The sequence below is a fragment of the Protopterus annectens genome, chromosome 5.part1 (genome assembly GCF_019279795.1).
Source record: "Protopterus annectens isolate FY-2018-M chromosome 5.part1, PAN1.0, whole genome shotgun sequence".
Lineage (NCBI taxonomy): Eukaryota > Metazoa > Chordata > Ceratodontiformes > Protopteridae > Protopterus > Protopterus annectens.
In genome coordinates, this window is record NC_056736.1 from 719,831,929 (window position 1) to 719,848,993 (window position 17,065).

At 37.1% G+C, this 17,065-nt stretch overlaps 1 protein-coding gene across 1 annotated transcript in view; it reads left to right on the plus strand.

Annotated features, from left to right (window-relative positions):
• MYO7A (myosin VIIA) overlaps positions 1 to 17,065 on the plus strand; it is a 1,588,820-nt gene that overhangs the window by 314,801 nt on the left and 1,256,954 nt on the right. The window contains exon 9 of the mRNA XM_044073349.1: positions 8,028 to 8,181. Coding sequence (XP_043929284.1) covers positions 8,028 to 8,181 — 154 coding nt within the window. The remainder of the gene's footprint in view (positions 1 to 8,027; positions 8,182 to 17,065) is intronic.

Sequence of the window (17,065 nt, forward strand, 5' to 3'; positions counted from 1 at the left end):
ACTAAGAGGATTACCAGCCTCAAACAGATGCCATACCCCGACTGTCTCAAAAAACTCCAGCTCTACTCCATCACGTATCACCTACTCCAAGGCGACCTCTGCCTAACGTACAAAGCCATGTCTAACCCAGACCTGATGGACATGCTAGACTTAAAGAAATCCCAATCTCTCTGAGCCAAACACTCCAGGGACCTAAACCTTGTCACCACAATAAACAGAACATGCTGGAGGGATAGATTTCTGTCTCAGAGACTCCCCTTGCTCTGAAATAGGTTGCCCATTCTTGTCAAGCAAAGCTCCTCATTAGCCCTCTTTAAGAGAAATCTTGACAATTGGATGGAAAATAGGAAATTCACTCCAGGGATCACTGCTGTGGCTCTACTCAACAGGGGCACAGGAAAATAATTTTCTGGGGTGGCGAAAGTCAGGGAACCTCATTTGGCTAGACTTGTATAGGCCCTAGGGCCAATAGCCTAGTATTTACCTATGAACCTAAATCTCCATAGTATTCTGTAGTATTATATTACTGCATGATGATCAAACTGTGCTGGTCAGGGATAAACTCTATACTGTGCACATCCACTTATGGGCTACTGCTTAAAAGGAAAAACGGATGGACTACAACTGATACAAACTGATGTTCTTCATTGTATCACTGCTGCAGTACCACTGACAAATGGGAAGGATCTCTCCAAGGATACCATATGCCCAGCCAATTTACAAAAGCTTGGGCACCATCCTCCCACACCATATGTCTGACCTATGACCTATGTATGAGACTATATGCAGGTACATAAGTCCTCAGACCTTTTTTGCTGCTAGTCCTTCAAGGAAGACTACATCTGTTACCATGGTATGAAAACCATTTGGCCTGTACCAATTTCATTCATGGGGACAGATATGTATCCCTGTTTGGGACCCTTCCTATTTTCATTAAACATTCATCTAAAAATTCTTGACTTTCATGCCCTCTAAGAGTAGGAGATGTGACAGCAGCTAGCAGATCCCCTCTAAGGATAACCATACAAAGTGTTTTCTTTTTGGGGTGGAGGCTAAACATACTTATAGGGAGTGTCTTATGTATAAATCCATGGTGCATAAACATATTAGAAGTTTAGCTTCTCTAAACCTATACCTTGAAAACAAATGGCTTGAAAAACTAGAACAATGGAAGGTGGCCTCCAAGTCATCACTCTTGGCTGCTCCTCAGCAGCCACATAAAAAGATTAAGAAGTTGAATGAGTCAGTGTTTTTTGTGGTGCAGCTGGAGTTAGATGTCACTGTCAAGGAACATGAAGAACCGACAGACCACTTGACTACTAATCCTGCTCTTGCTCCCACGACCTCCCCAGAGGTTGACAAAGCACAGGGCTCAGGCATGTCTCTTATGGCTGACCAGATGGGCAGCAAGGCCATGATGGGGGAGGGGGGGACTTTTGCTGGTTATTTTTGAATGACTAGGAAGTTTACCACAGATTCATATCCAGGAGAATGTACCTGTACCCTTATGGAGCTATGTCATGTAGCTGCTTCTCCTTGCATCATATTTTTGGATACTCCAAAAAAAAAGAAGAAACAAAGGACTAAGCAGGGTTCCCTCCTGTTACTCCTTCTCCTATAAATCACCAACAGGCGTGGTACAACTTTTCTCAAGAGCTTTTTACAGCCTTAATATCTCTTAAACCTCCTCAGTTTTTCTGCCCTCCTTCATCCATTCCTCAAACAAAAGGTAGAGAGCAGCCTCTTTTGAAAATGAGAAATTTTCAGATTAAGATGTTGACTCTCTGGTTTATTCTTTCCAGTGGTGGTGTGTCACACGTATTAATATTCATTCAAACATATTTGCTATTCAGCAAGTAAATGTAATTGATAGACAGATATCCTTTAAAGATATTCAAGATCAAATAACTAAGCTTAAACAAAATAAAACATCTGGTAACGATGGTATTATCCCTGAAATATATAACATTTTACCTCCCAAAGCTTTAACATTATTACATACCATCATCAATATAGCTCAAATTAATAATATAATCCCCCCCTCCTGGAAGTATACTTTTATTTCTCGTATTTTAAAACCTGACAAAGACCCTACTAAATGTGTTTCATATAGACACATCTCCTTATTAAATACAGATTATAAAATGTTTATGCCCATATATGCAGATAGACTCAAATATTTTCTACCTAACTTAGTTGCTGAAGACCAAACAGGTTTTATAATAAATAGAACTATATATGATAACATTAAAAGAATAATTACTTTAATTGAATCAGTGAAAATTTTAAATAATAACTTAACTCTAGTTAGCTTGGACATGAATTGTGCATTCAATTAAATCAATTGGGAATATTATGCCTAAGTACCATGTTCAATCATAGCCTCACCTCAGGGTTTGCGCCCACTGAATGGCGCACAGCAACGGTTATCCCACTCCACAAAGGGGGAGCCGCCACGGACTCTGGGAACTACTGCCCCATTAGCCTGACGAGTCTGGTCTGCAAGACTATGGAGCGTATCATCATGGAACTTATAAACAATGACATTGATAATCTCCAAACTCTGGACTCTACCCAGTTCAGGTTTGTAAAAGGCAGATCATGTCTCCTAAACCTGATAGACTTCTTTGAAGTGGTCACCAAAGCTGTAGATGAGGGTAAGGTGGTTCACACAGCCTGTCTAGATCTCGCTAAGGCTTTCAACACCATCCCCCACTCTGGAATTATAGACAAACTCACTAAACTAGGTATAAATCCCTATGTCACAAGATGGGTTACCAACTGGCTCACTGACAGAACCCACACTGTGAAAGTAGCAGACTCTAAATCCAACTTCAGACCAATGACAAGTGAAGTACCACAGGGTTCAGTCCTAGGTCCTCTGCTGTTTGGTATCTACTTCTCTGAAGTACAGGCTAACACACAAGGTCTTTGGCTAACAAAGTTTGCAGATGACTGCAAACTAGGAGCCATAATCAAAACTCCTAACGATGTGGACATCCTACAAAAGGGCCTCACTGAGACAGATGCCTGGTGTCAAAGCCATGACCTCAAGCTCAATGCCAAAAAAGTGCATGGTCATCCCTTTTGGTAAAAACTCTGTACCCATGAACTACCACATAGGCGGTAGTCTACTTAACACCGAAAGTATGATAAAAGACCTTGGGACACAGGTGGACAGTAGTCTCTCCTTTCATAATCACATTGCCACAGTAGTCAGGAAATCCTTCTATGTGGCACACCTCATCACAAAAGGTTTCTCATCCAGGAAAAAAGAGGTCATTGTTCCCCTCTACTCATCACTCATTAGACCCATTATAGAGTACAACGCCCCTTTTGGTATGCACCTCACAAGACATCTACAACAACTGGAAAGGCCACAGAACTACCTCACAAAGAGGATTGCCGGCCTCAAACAGATGCCCTACACAGACCGTCTCAAAAAACTCCAGCTTTACTCTGTCGCATATCGCCTACTCAGAGGCAATCTCTGCCTAACATACAAAGCTATGTCAAACCCAGAGCTGTTGGACATGCTCCACGTAAAGAAATCCCAATCCCTCCGAGCTACATGCTCTAGGGACCTAAACCTTGTCACCACAATAAACAGAACATGCTGGAGGGATAGATTCCTGTCCCAGAGACTTCCCATACTCTGGAACAAACTACCTATCTATATCAAACAAAGCTCCTCGTTAACACTCTTCAAGAAAAATCTTGATGATTGGATGGGAGATCACTTCTGTGGCTCTGCTTGACAGGGGCACAGGAAAATAATTTTCTTTGGTGGCAAAAGCCAGGGTACCATTTGGCTAGGCTTATATAGGCCCTAGGGCAAATAGCCAAGTACCTACCTATGAACCTATGAACCTATTTATTCATTCTATTAGGGGAACTAAATTTCTGTAATAAATTTGTTAATCTAATCACCCAATTATATTATGGTAGTCAAGCTTATATTAAAATTAGCCCAAATGTTTCTCAAAATATACCCATTATAAAAGGAACCAAACAAGGATGTCCCTTATCACCTCTTCTGTTCACATTAATTATGGAGCCTTGGGCAAATTTAATTAGGGAAAATAAAAATATTCAAAGTTTCAATTTAAGTCTTAATGAAACATCAAACATTCAAATGTTTGCAGATGACATATTGATTACTCTTGGTGGAAATAATCCATCTTTACAAGAACTCTTTGAAGATATGGACACATTTCAAAAAACTCAGGTCTCACATTCAACAACAATAAAACACAATTTTTTTTAGTTGGTCCCAAAAATTATAGTATACATTATGAATATAAAGAATTTATTTCTCAATCTTATCACATAACATATCTAGGTATTATTATTACTACTAATATCAAAGACATCTTACAAATACATTTAAAAAAAAAAGCATAACAACCATAGAAAATCTAATAAGTAAATGGAATTAGATTCCATTTTCAATGGATGAAAAGCTTTTAATCATAAAGATGATATTGCTCCCTAAAATTATAAATATAATTCAATCTATATCTATACCCCCTCCCATTTAATAATCAAAAAATGTAATATAATGATTAAGAAATTCCTATGGCATCCTATTAAACCTAGGATTGCATTATCTTATCATATTTATAGTTGGAAAAATGGGGGTATTGCATTACCAAACTTAGAAATTTACTCATTTACATCAGTAATTAAAACAATTTCATATCTAATAGATGTGGAATATTCTGCAAAATGGAAAGAGACCCTAATTATCCTATCTCAAACTTCAAAAAATAATGACAGTTCATATATGTTAAATTTAGTAAAAAATTAATTTATTTGGAGACTAAAAGCTTATTTTTACAACTACTCCTGTATAACATTTAAATTTAGTTATATCACTTTAATCTTGAGATCTTTTAAAAATTATATTCATAGGTTCATAATATATGCGAACTGGTTATTTCTCATTTACCCCATTGCTTATACACAAGGGACTATATTCTCTACAGATTATTCTAAAATGTTGGCATTTAAATAAAAACATTTAATATTTTGGCACCAAATGATGAATAATAATGAACTGAAACCAGTTAATACACTTATGGACGAATATCGTTTTGACACTTTTGTATGGTTAGATTTACAAGAAGCCAGAAAATATATATCAGATAAACTTGATTTAATTTCCTCATCTACCAAGAAAGCAGTACCAAAATTTATACACTATTTGATATTATCTACTCAGCATAATCTTCCTGTTAAAAATAGTTTGTCATCTATTTATAGGGCAATTAAATTTGATTTAGAGACATACTCAGATAAGTATTGGAATTTTTTTTCTATCACCAATAATTGTAATTCTACAGAGAAGGATAAATCAAATATTCTTCAGTCAGCAAGTATGACTACTTCTTCACTTAGATGGAGAATATTTACCTGGAGACTTTTGAACAAATCAATTCTCACTCCATATAACATAAGTTGTGTTGTGTCTTTCGGCTTTTCCCGGTTATGGGTCACCACAGCGGAACTCCGGTCCGCTAATGATTGGCAGTAGATTTTTACTTGCCAGCTCTGACGCACAACCTTCAACGAAGGTACACCCATTCATGCATATCTCCACACAGAAGACACTCTAGCTGAGAATCGAACAGGACAACGTCTTACTGTGAGGCAACAATGCTACCACAGCACCACCACCACAGTACTCCATATAACATAAGTATATAACATAAGTAAGATATCTAAAAAAATACTTTCTGTTGGAGATGTAATACCGTAATAAACTCATATTGGTCACATATATTCTTTGACTGTCTACTTTTAAAGAAATTTTGGGAATATGTAAATACCTTTTTACAAGCAATCTTTACAGATAATTTTTTACTCACTAAATCACTTGTATTATTTAACATACCAGTCCCAGACTGCGTGAAGAGGAGTAAAAAATCTTTGCTTTAGTCTATTTTATCCATTGCCAGTAAAACAATTACAAAAAATTGGAAATCATCATATGTACCTTCATCACAATAATTTAAAGACCTTCTCTTTGAAGTATCTAAGTTAGAAATGTTAACTATTAAATACAGATCTTTTAGGAATAGAACTTTATATAATCAGTGGAAAAGTATACATGAATTATTAGAAAAATAACAAGCTTAATTGATAAAATTTTCCATATCTGTCAATTTAATTGTATCTCTTAAATGTTATACAATGAACATTGTTGTACATAGTTTTTATCTTCGTTTTTATATTCATTTTTTCTTGTTTTTAATTATTGTTTTTTAAAACAGTTCAATTTTATTGAAATATTTGTTCATTTCAGTTATGATTTCAATAAACTTCAAAAAACATATTTGCTATACACTATCATAGTTTTCTATGAGAGCTGGCCCTTAATCATACTGCCTTTTTATTATTTTGTTTTTTTTTTCCTTGGCCCTTCTGAAAAAGAGAGTGGAATTTTCAATTCTGCTGCCTGCAATGTAAATAAGCAAAAAAATGAGGTAATTTGAAAGTCTCTACACATGTAATGCTGGCATTTATTTTGTGGGAAATACAATGCAGGCATCTGTGTTCTCTGCACTGTTTCCTGCATGGTGAGACCTCAGGTTATGTTGTGTTTCAGTGAAGGAGGCATTGTAGTAAAAGCTACCCTCATGAGACATGACGGGTAAGGCCTCTACATAAAAAGTAAATAAATAAATAAAACAATTCTCTCTTTTCATTTTTGACCTTTCTTTGTGGCAAATGGCCATATATTGACATTTCCAAATAAAAATAACTTTTTATAAATATTTCGCATTATCAAACAACAGTATATAAGAGACTGCATTGCTGCCGGGACACTTCATATAAGATGTTCAGTGGTTCTTACAGCGAAGTGAGAAGGGCTTCTGATGCTGTTAATTCAGCAGCACCTATCCATTCCTGTATTAATCAAATTGATTTCTTATAGGTTTAAGAGGATAGCTGCTATTGTCACATATAATATCCTGTAATTTGTCCCTTAAAACTGTTTGCATTTTTACAGCTATTCATTATTATATTTATGCATTAATGTGCAACATAACCAAGCATGCTTGTTGTGTTGTCAGTTTATTATAAGCTGAACTGCTGTTGCTGTTGGTACATCATGGGTCCTTCTGGAATGCAGGATTATGTAAACACACAGAAAATATTCACAGCTGCACAATTGTGGACCAAAGTGTGACTGCACAAGGACAGGCTATTAAAATGATTAATACCTTAATATTTTTCTGAGGTACTTATTTGTTTCCATCATGTTTTTCAGTACACTTTGTGCTTCAGTCATTGCATGTTTAACTCTTTGCAGTTGCTTGTTCTGTTTTCTTTCTAAGATCTGCACTACAATATTCACTCACCTTTGAACTCTTCTAACTTTAAGTATGTCTTTATGCAGGTGCACTCTTCAGAAAAGAACACAACTTAAGATGGGATCTTGATAAGATCAGTTACCTACACCTTTTTCTCAGTCCTTAAAGTCTTTTAACTGTTTCCATGTGAACCATTCAATATACACTTTTCAATCAAATGTCAATAAATAAATAGTAAATGCATTTTAATTTGTGCTCAAGTCATGTACCATGATCCATTCAGTATCCTTTCACGGTTCAGAATTCTTTCAAAATATTAAAATCCTGACACATAGTTTCATAATAAAATAATGTAGAATGTGAAACCATGCTGCACGGAAGTATAAAGATCAGACTTCTGCTGTTGGGCTTCTTATTCAAATTGTTATCTTAGCCAAGTGTAATACCTTCACAGTAAAGTAACTTTGATTTCTGTTTGCAGTCATCTTGCAAAATTTACTAGAATGTTTGTTAAGAACAAGGGCGCAGGGGATTGATTCATTGATTTTTTTTGACTGTATGAAAAATAAACGTTACCTTTCCAGGTAATAATAGTAGCCTTATGTTAATTTTTTTCCTGAAGGTTCTGTGACATTTCCTGCAGCATTTGGCACTATGATGATAGTTTGTCTGTCCATTGAAATTATGCATATTTTATATGATTTTCAGGGTAACTGCACGATATGTGATGGTCGAGATGATACCAAAGAATATGCTAACATTCGCTCAGCTATGAAGGTCCTCATGTTCACAGACACAGAAAATGCAGAGATTTCCAAGCTCCTTGCTGCAATTCTGCACATGGGAAACTTGCATTATGAAGGTAGTAAGAAGAATCAAGTTCATTTGCTAGACTTTTTTCGGCATATTGCTTTTATTGCCTAATATCTGACAAGTATAAAGCCCTAGCTGCAACTGTGACTATTTTGTTCCCCATCATCAGACTCAGAACTAGATCCCACCATGTCAGCCTTCCAGGCACCCATGAAGGATTTTCCTTTTCCTAACCTAGACCACACCCCCAATAGAAGATATGCATGCTCACTGATGAGAGACACTACTATACAGTATGCATATGTAAATTCCCATAATGCTCCTGGAAGACTGCCATGTGGGTGAGGCTTGGTAAAGCCAAGTGTACATCATCGGTAGCTCATAAAAGCAGTTCAGTATTATAGATAAGGTGTTTTGATTAGACTTCAGTTGGTCAAATACTTATGTGTGTGACAAATTGAACTTTAGTGAATGTTGTGCACATGGCAGTTTATGCAAACTGTGGATTGGGTGACTTGCAGTTTAGTTGACAAAGGTAAGTGGCTTTGTGGTAGAGCTGGGAGCTTGTGTATGAATGTGTGTGTGTTTTAGGGTTAGAATAGGGGTTAGGAAACTGGAAATGTTTTCAGTGTGTGCAAGTGTGTGTGTGTGTGTGTGTGTGTGTGTGTGTGTGTGTGTGTTATGGTTAGTGTTAGAGTTAGGTAAGGGTTTAGAATTATAGTGTGTGTGCGAATGTGTGGGTTAGGGTTAGAGTAAAGGTTAGTTAAGGGGATAGATTTAGTGTTGTGTAGATGTCTGCATGAGTTTGTGAGTGTGCGTGTGTGTGTGTGTGTGTGTGTGTGTGTGTGTGTGTGTGTGTGTGTGTGTGTGCATATTAGTTGAAACTTTGCAGTGTGAAGGGTGTCATGTTCACTTCTTACATTATGTTATGTATGCACTTAGTTCACTTAATAAAAATCGAACTGTAAAATATAACTAAAAAATATCTGCTACCAAATAATCAAATAGAAAATAGTAGGCAGTCCGCAGTTGAGTTAACAATGGAATATCCTTTATTGAAACACACAAACAAGTGATCCTAGCTGAGTATAATGAAAAGCATTAAAGAGATTCATTATTTATATATAATCAGGTTATTTGGAGCAAGGGAGTGGTTACAGAGGATGGTTCTGTTAAGAGCAATAAAAGCATTAAACTCATTTCTTTAACCGAGTCTCCCTTCCCCCTTAACACCATAGTGTGAACTGAGACTGTGCTCCCTTAGAACTGAAACTAAAAAGCTTGAGACAAATTACAATCTAAGACCAGTTTAACACTTTGTATAGGCTAACCAACTAATCAAATAACTATCTAACAAAAAGATCTACCAATAGATATATACCAGAATAAATATTAATAAATATACAACTTTTAACAAAGATCGCTGTTGTATCAAATAAATACTTCATCAGGTTTGTGTGTCAAAAACAAATCATAATATCAATGAACATGTGTATAGATATACAACTAAAAACCTAAGTAGGATGAAAAAACATAAAAATAATTGCTAAGCTGGAAAAACAGTGATAAATATTAAAAATAAAGCACTAAGGCCATGGGATCTGTTAAAGTTTGGCATCTAACTAAGAAAACAGTTTGAGAGTGTAAGACTCTACTCTAGAGCAGTGGCGGCTGGTGACTTCAAATTAAAGGGGGGCTGCAGGAGACAGTTGAATGGGTGTGGCCAATAGGAAGGGGTGTGGCCAAATAGAAAGGGGTGGAGCTATGCACAAAACCACAACAACTGGAACTTTAAATATGCTGCCCTGGGTGCCAAACAGTCATTACAAGAGTCCAATCAAGACAAAATGAAGTGTAGAAGAAAAAAATATTTCAATGCATTGGTTACATGACAACTTAATATCTAGATGGAAACACAGGTTGTGAGGCATGAAAAAATAAATTACTTTTTAAATACATTACTGGAATGCCAGTCAAAATAAAGTATAAAAAAAACAAGCAGCCAACAAAATGCATTTTCTAAATACACAAAATCAACTGTATAAAAATATGACAGAAAACCAGAACATTCTGCAAATTAAAGGACAGATTAAAAGCCATGACTGTACTTGTGTCTACCTTGGATACTCTAAGTGCTCCTTGCCTGGACACATCTAAAGTCACTACATGGGGGAGTGGGGTACAACAAGTATGTCACAATTTGAAAAGTGCCTGGCTGATGGCGATGGCCCTGACACATTTCATATACTCTCAACCTCAGAGCAAGAAATCTGGATAAAGCCATAAATAAAAGTAGGACAAAGGCCCAAAAATACAGACAATTTTTAAATGCTGCTCTTACAAACTTAGAAAGTTCAGTAGGTCTTGCATCAGTATGAATTTTCTGTAGGGTATGAATCTGAAACTCAAAACACCTGTCATTCAGTGAACCTCAGAATGTTGCAGAAATGCTTATCACTGTTGCTTAGTTTCCAACTTGTAAAATAGCACCGGCTTTATGCAAAGAAAAAATCTGAGCAGATAACTTTCCAGCAGATCTTTATATAATTAAAAAAATAAATAAAAGGTGTCTTGCTTAAACATAAGCTTGACTGACTAAGTGAATGCATTAATTATCACTACAGTTTGCTAGAGACTGCCATGGTGGCTATCTAACTTCTCATGCCTTCTCCTTTGGTGTTCAGACTGAAACACTGACACTTATGGCAGTCCTTTATGTCAAGTGCTCCTTCTGTGCATTAAAGACAGAGCCAGTGCAGGTCCTAGCTGGTGACCTGGCAATCATATGTATAACTAAAAGGCCATGTCTTCAAAAATGCTTGAGACAGGAATTCACAATACTTTTTGGGCATTTCACAGCAGAAGTTTTCAGCAGTTAAAAATACTGGTTGTGTGTGCACAAAAAAAAAGGGATGAAAATCACTAGGGTGAGCATAAAACTGTAAAGTAATTCAGCTTGGGAAAGAAAAAAAATATGGAATGGTTATATAGTTTTGATTAAAATAAACATATATCAAAAGTAAAAACTAATCAGAGGTTGTCATAAAAGTTGACCTAAAGGAAAAAACAAGCAATTTCATAAATCAATATTGAAGGCTGTGTGGAAACTAGAGAGGCAGATGCCTGTTGAAATCCTAACGACTGCAGACCATAGATTCAATACTCAGAACAGTGGCACCGACAGTGTGCCTGAAGGAGAATTCAATATAAGGTTGTGGTTGAGGCATCTCAGTGTATCCCCCTACTTTGACAGACTCATTTGCAACTTATAACCCATAGTTATCAAAAATCACATTAGCAGGCCTCCAAACTCTAATAGGGAGACTTTACAGGTTGGTTCAGTAGAAAACAGTTCTCCCTCTGGATAAAACTTGAAAGAAATCAGCTAGAGGTTAAAGCATGCAGTCTAGGTTTACAAATTCTTACCCATGTGTAGCCACCTCCAGTGCAGCGTTAGTCATAGAAATTGCTGATGGATGCAATTTATATATAGTTTTGAAATACAAGCCACAGGAGATTCAGTATTATAATGTATACAGCTGATAATTTTAACAAAACAGCAACACTCTCATATGAGGACAGAGGCAATGATACATGAGAAATGTCGCATCTAAGCCTGGAAGTACTGCTACATGTGTTACGGTTACCCTTACCTCATTTACACTGTGACGTGAATGAATAGCTGAAGATTCCTATATATTCCATTAGTAGTACTGAATAATGTAGTGGTTGTACCTTTTTAAATATGTTAAAAAATTAAAGAAAACTCTTTCAGAGAAATTTGTCAGGCTGCTAAACTCAAACATTAAATTGCACTTGCTTGCTTGCTTCCCTTTACTAAATCCCCAGCAAGCAACAAGCATTGCAAAGCTATTACTGCTGTGGTAGCTATTTAAAATGGGAATCTCCAATCATTTAAAAAGAAATCAATATTCTTTACTGCTCTTTGTTCTGGAAGACTAAAACAGTTGCTTTCATATTTGTACTACAATTAAGTTGACATTGCTGGCCTTGACCTAAATTTGCACGTGAAACCTAGAGCAGCACAGCACAGACCAATGAAATCATTGACTGACCTGTCTGCAGTTATTCGTTGTGCACAAGGCAATGAATGATTCCAGCCAGCATTCGAACTTTTATAATTAACAGCATCAGAGTAGAGAGAGTAAGTAAGCTGTGAAGAACTGAAACTATTCAAGCCGCTCATGGTTGTATATGCAAGACTGCTGCTTCTGTTCTCTCTTTTCACCTTTAGCTTCTTTTGACTTACAGGACATTCTATACATTCCTTTCTGTCTGTACTAACTTTTTAAATGAAGTTGTATATATGTTGTATAACTAATACAAAAAATCTTGTATGTAGTGATTAAGTGTATTACTTTCTTTCTTCATAAACTAGAATATGCACCACAGTTTTCTTCCTGTACAACTTCACTATACCAGCAAAATGCAAACAACCATAAATATTATATGTAGACTTATTAACCTTTATCTACAGGAAGACCATCATGGCATTTCTTTACAGAAAGCCAACTGACTTCCAATCACAGCATGACCCATCCCTTAGAAGCAGACTGCCAATCTATTCCTCTCTGCCATAAGTCAAAGCAGTGGGTCTCATCCATTTGGGCTCACCTCTGAAGAAAAATTCTTCAGCAAAATTATCTCAGCAAAGTAAAACCGCCTAGATGCTGAACACAGACACAACATAATACTTATTCTCCTTTCAGGAGAAGTCTAATAGATCACATAAAACCCTATTATAATTGTACCTGCTTTATATATAAAATGTAATTTCTACTTCATTATAATTTCTGCCCTAGTAGTTGCTTAAACCTAGCTGTCATCTTTTAAATAACTTTTTAATCAAATGATTCTCTAATCTAATTGAAATAAATAATACATTGACACAATTCAAAACATGACTAGAATGCTAAAATTCAAAAAATTGTTGCTGTTACAGAACTATGGCTATAAAAGAGACCTTGGATTTCTTAACATGTTTCTAAAAAATTGCACATTCCATGACAACAGGTCTTGTAAAAGATATGGAGTGGGAGCACTGATATTCTGCAAAACTAACTGTAACCTACATCCTATATGCTACTCTAATAGAAACAGTAATACTACAAATGAGCCTCTTCCAAAATGGACTCTCATGCAGTTACTTGTAAGGCAGTATACACAAACTGGTATTGCTGCTGCTTGTCTATAATCTTTAACCCACAACACTACTCATTATGGAAAAGACTTTGCAATAAAATATGGCTTATTTCAAGCAACCATATCTATATTTCCCCGCCATTTAGCTTACCCTTAGCTTACCCTTCCTACTTACTTGGTATACTTCTGCACCTTCACTCTGTTATTCTTCTAACTTCTTTCTTCTTCTACTACTTCTTTCTTCAGTTCTTCTTCTGTTCTTCTTCAGCAAAATATAGGCCGCCCAAAAAAATAAAAATAAACATCCAATGGCAAATTAACTTTAAATCCTTCCTGTGTGACTGACTCCGAATCAATCCACAACACAACTGACTTACTGTTTGATTCTCGCTCTTTTCCCAGCACATAAAGCCCGGGAAGAGAGCGACAACCAATCAGCAGCATTTAGCCCAGCAAGCATGTCATGACGTGCCTGCGGACGTCGCAGTCCGAGCCCCTTCCAATTCTATGCGGTTTAGAACCACATAGACTTCTGGGCATCACAATGATGCCTTCATTACCCCTCCGGGCTGCAATGAAAACAACAAAAAAAAAAAAAGCTGTTTAAAACCGCCGCAGCCCGAGGCGGTTAAAGTGCGCAATGCGCATGCGCATACTTCCGAGTCACGGACTCGAAGTTTGTTTAAAGTACAAAAAAAAAGGTATTTTTTTTTTTTTTTACATTTTTTTAAATCACATAAACACTTTACTTTTTAGCTGAGGGGGCTGCAGTCCAGCAGTCCGATGCCACGAGCCGCCCCTGCTCTAGAGTAATTGTAACCTTTAAAACTGAAAAAAGGAAAAAGACTAGGCTCATGAGTATTGTGTGCATCACACTTTGACTGCCTAAAAGTAAAAAATGTAACTCACTGCCTAAAAGGAAAAAAATGCAACAAAAGTGTTCTGTTTAAAATGTAAAGTAGCATTTAATGTGGAGCCATCAAAAATTATTAATGTGTACATGAACCAGCTAAAGTATGTCCTTTATAACATTGTAAGTTAGTGCTAAAAGAAGTAAACAGTGTTTGATATTTGTTTTTAAACGCAGTATAAGCAAGTAAAGTCAGCATTAATCAGTCCCATATCAATCTTTTAATAATCTTTTAAACAGTGGGGCAGTGGGGCTGTGACCTTTGATTTGCTTTTGACACACAAACTTGATGAAGTATTTATTTGATACAACAGCGATCTTTGTTAAAAGTTGTATATTTATTAATATTTATAGGTTCATAGGTTCATACTAGGCTATCTGCCCTAGGGCATTTATAAGCCTAGCCAGAATGTGTTTGGCTTTCGCCACCCATTTTAAATTTATTTTGCTATGCCCTTTTTCGAGGTTAGTATACTATGCCTCTATCTAACAGTGACACAGAAGTGATACCCGGGGTAAACCTACGATCTCCCATCCACTCATCAAGATTCCTCTTGAAGAGAGTCAATGAGGGACTCTGCCTAACCTGGACTGGGATTTTATTCCAGAGTGAAGGGAGCCTCTGGGTTATGAATCTGTCCCTCCAGCATGTCCTATTTATTTCAGTGCTGAGGTTCAAGTCTCTCGAGCGCATAGCTCGATGGGATTTGGATTTTCTGAGGTGCAGCATGTCCATTAATTCCGGGTTGGACATGGCTTTATACGTCAGGCACAGATCGCCTCTGAACTTGCGGTATGCCACTGAGTAGAGCTGGAGTTTCTTTAACCAGGCAGCATATGGCATCTGTTTGAGCCCTTTGATCCTCTTGGTGAGGTACTTTTGGGGTCTTTCCAGTTGCTGCAGGTGTCTGGTAAGGTACATCCCAAAAGGGGCATTGTACTCAATTATGGGCCTGATGAGGGATGAGTAAAGAGGCACGATGACCTCCCCTGATCTAGATGTGAATCCCTTCATGATTAGGTGGGCTATATAAAATGTTTTTCTAACCACTTTGGCCACGTGGTTGTCAAATGAGAGATTGCTATCAACTTGGGTCCCCAGGTCCCTAATTACTTCTTCTGTACTTAATGGATTTCCACCTATGTGGTAATTTGTGGGCACTTTGTTTTTGCCAAAGGGGATGACTATACACTTTTGGCATTTAGCTTGAGGCCATGGCTCTGGCACCAGTTGTCTGTTTCTATGAGGCCCTTTTGGAGGATGCTTGTGTCGGCTGGAGAGTCGATTATGGCACCCAGTTTGCAGTCATCTGCGAACTTGGTCAGCCACAGTCCTTCCGTGTTGGCCTGTACCTCCGAGAAATATATACCGAACAAGAGAGGTCCCAGGACTGAGCCTTGTGGGACACCACTTGTAACTGGTTTGGAGTCTGACATGGCTCCAGCAATTTTAACCATGTGGGTTCTGTCCTTGAGCCAGTTTGCAATCCATCTAGTGACATAGGGGTTTATATTTAAGCTGGTGAGCTTATCTATAATGCCCGAGTGGGGTATTGTATCGAAGGCTTTTGCGAGGTCCAGGTAGGCTGTGTGGACCACCTTCCCCTCGTCAATGGTAGATTTAGTATGCGTTTTGTGGAGCAATAATAATTAAGCCTGATTTTATATATAAGGAATGTCTTTAATGCTTTTCATTATACTCAGCTAGGATCGCTTGTTTGTGTGTTTCAATAAAGAAAATTCCATTTTTAACTCAACTGTGGACTACCTACTATTTTCTATTTGATTATTTTGTAGCACATATTTTAAAGTTACATTTTACAGTTCGATTTTTATCAAGTGAACTAAGTTGTTGTTGTGTCTTTAGGCTTTTCCCGGTTAGGGGTCGCCACAGCGGAACTCCGGTCCGCTAATGATTGGCAGTAGATTTTTACATGCCGAGTTGCCAGCTCTGATGCACAACCTTCACCAAAGGTACGTCCATTCATGCATGTCTCCACACAGAAGACGCTCTAGCTGAGAATCGAACAAGACAACGTCGTACTGGGAGGCGACAATGCTACTGCAGCACCACCACCGCAGTCAAGTGAACTAAGTGCATTACATCATTTAGGAAGTGAACATCACCCCCCCCCCCCCCACACACACACACACACACTACGAAGTTTCTTCTTGGTTTGTTTTGGACCTAGCATAGGTTGCATACTGGGTTTTTATGAGACTTTGAGGTATACACAAATTTTTCTTTTTGTGTGTGTTAGTTGGGTATCTGAGCAGTCTTATGTAGTGGAACTGTTACAGAAAGTTTTTTTTTTTTTTTAACTAAGGTGCTAAAACTAAACCTAACACTTACTCTAAATGTGCACCTTACCTAACAAAAAAAAAAAAAATAATAACACCTTTTTTTAGACAGATTTTTTTCACTGTGCTAAGTTTTGGTAATGCATGTTATTAATATTCTGAATGGCTGACATGTTTTTATCAATGTTTTTTGTGTCAATCACTGAGCATGTCAGACATTCATGATATAATCAGTGATTTAAATCTGAAATTACCACGAACTTGTATTACAACCCTTCTATTTTGAAATGATTTTTTTGATGCTATAAAACATCAGAAGCAAGATGGGCATGATTGATCTTGTGTCTGTAAGGTCAGGGAGTAAACTATGATGGAAAGAATTCAGAAAGATACAGGGGATTTCTCTTTGACCTTGATCAACATCAATTTTTTTCAGGGCAGATCTTATTGTGCATATATCTGCACTGGGTAAGGGACTTGTTCGACCTGTGACCTTTGATACAATTTTTTTGTGTGGTTGCAAAAAAGAAAATAAAAATCTGATGCAAAATACATGGAC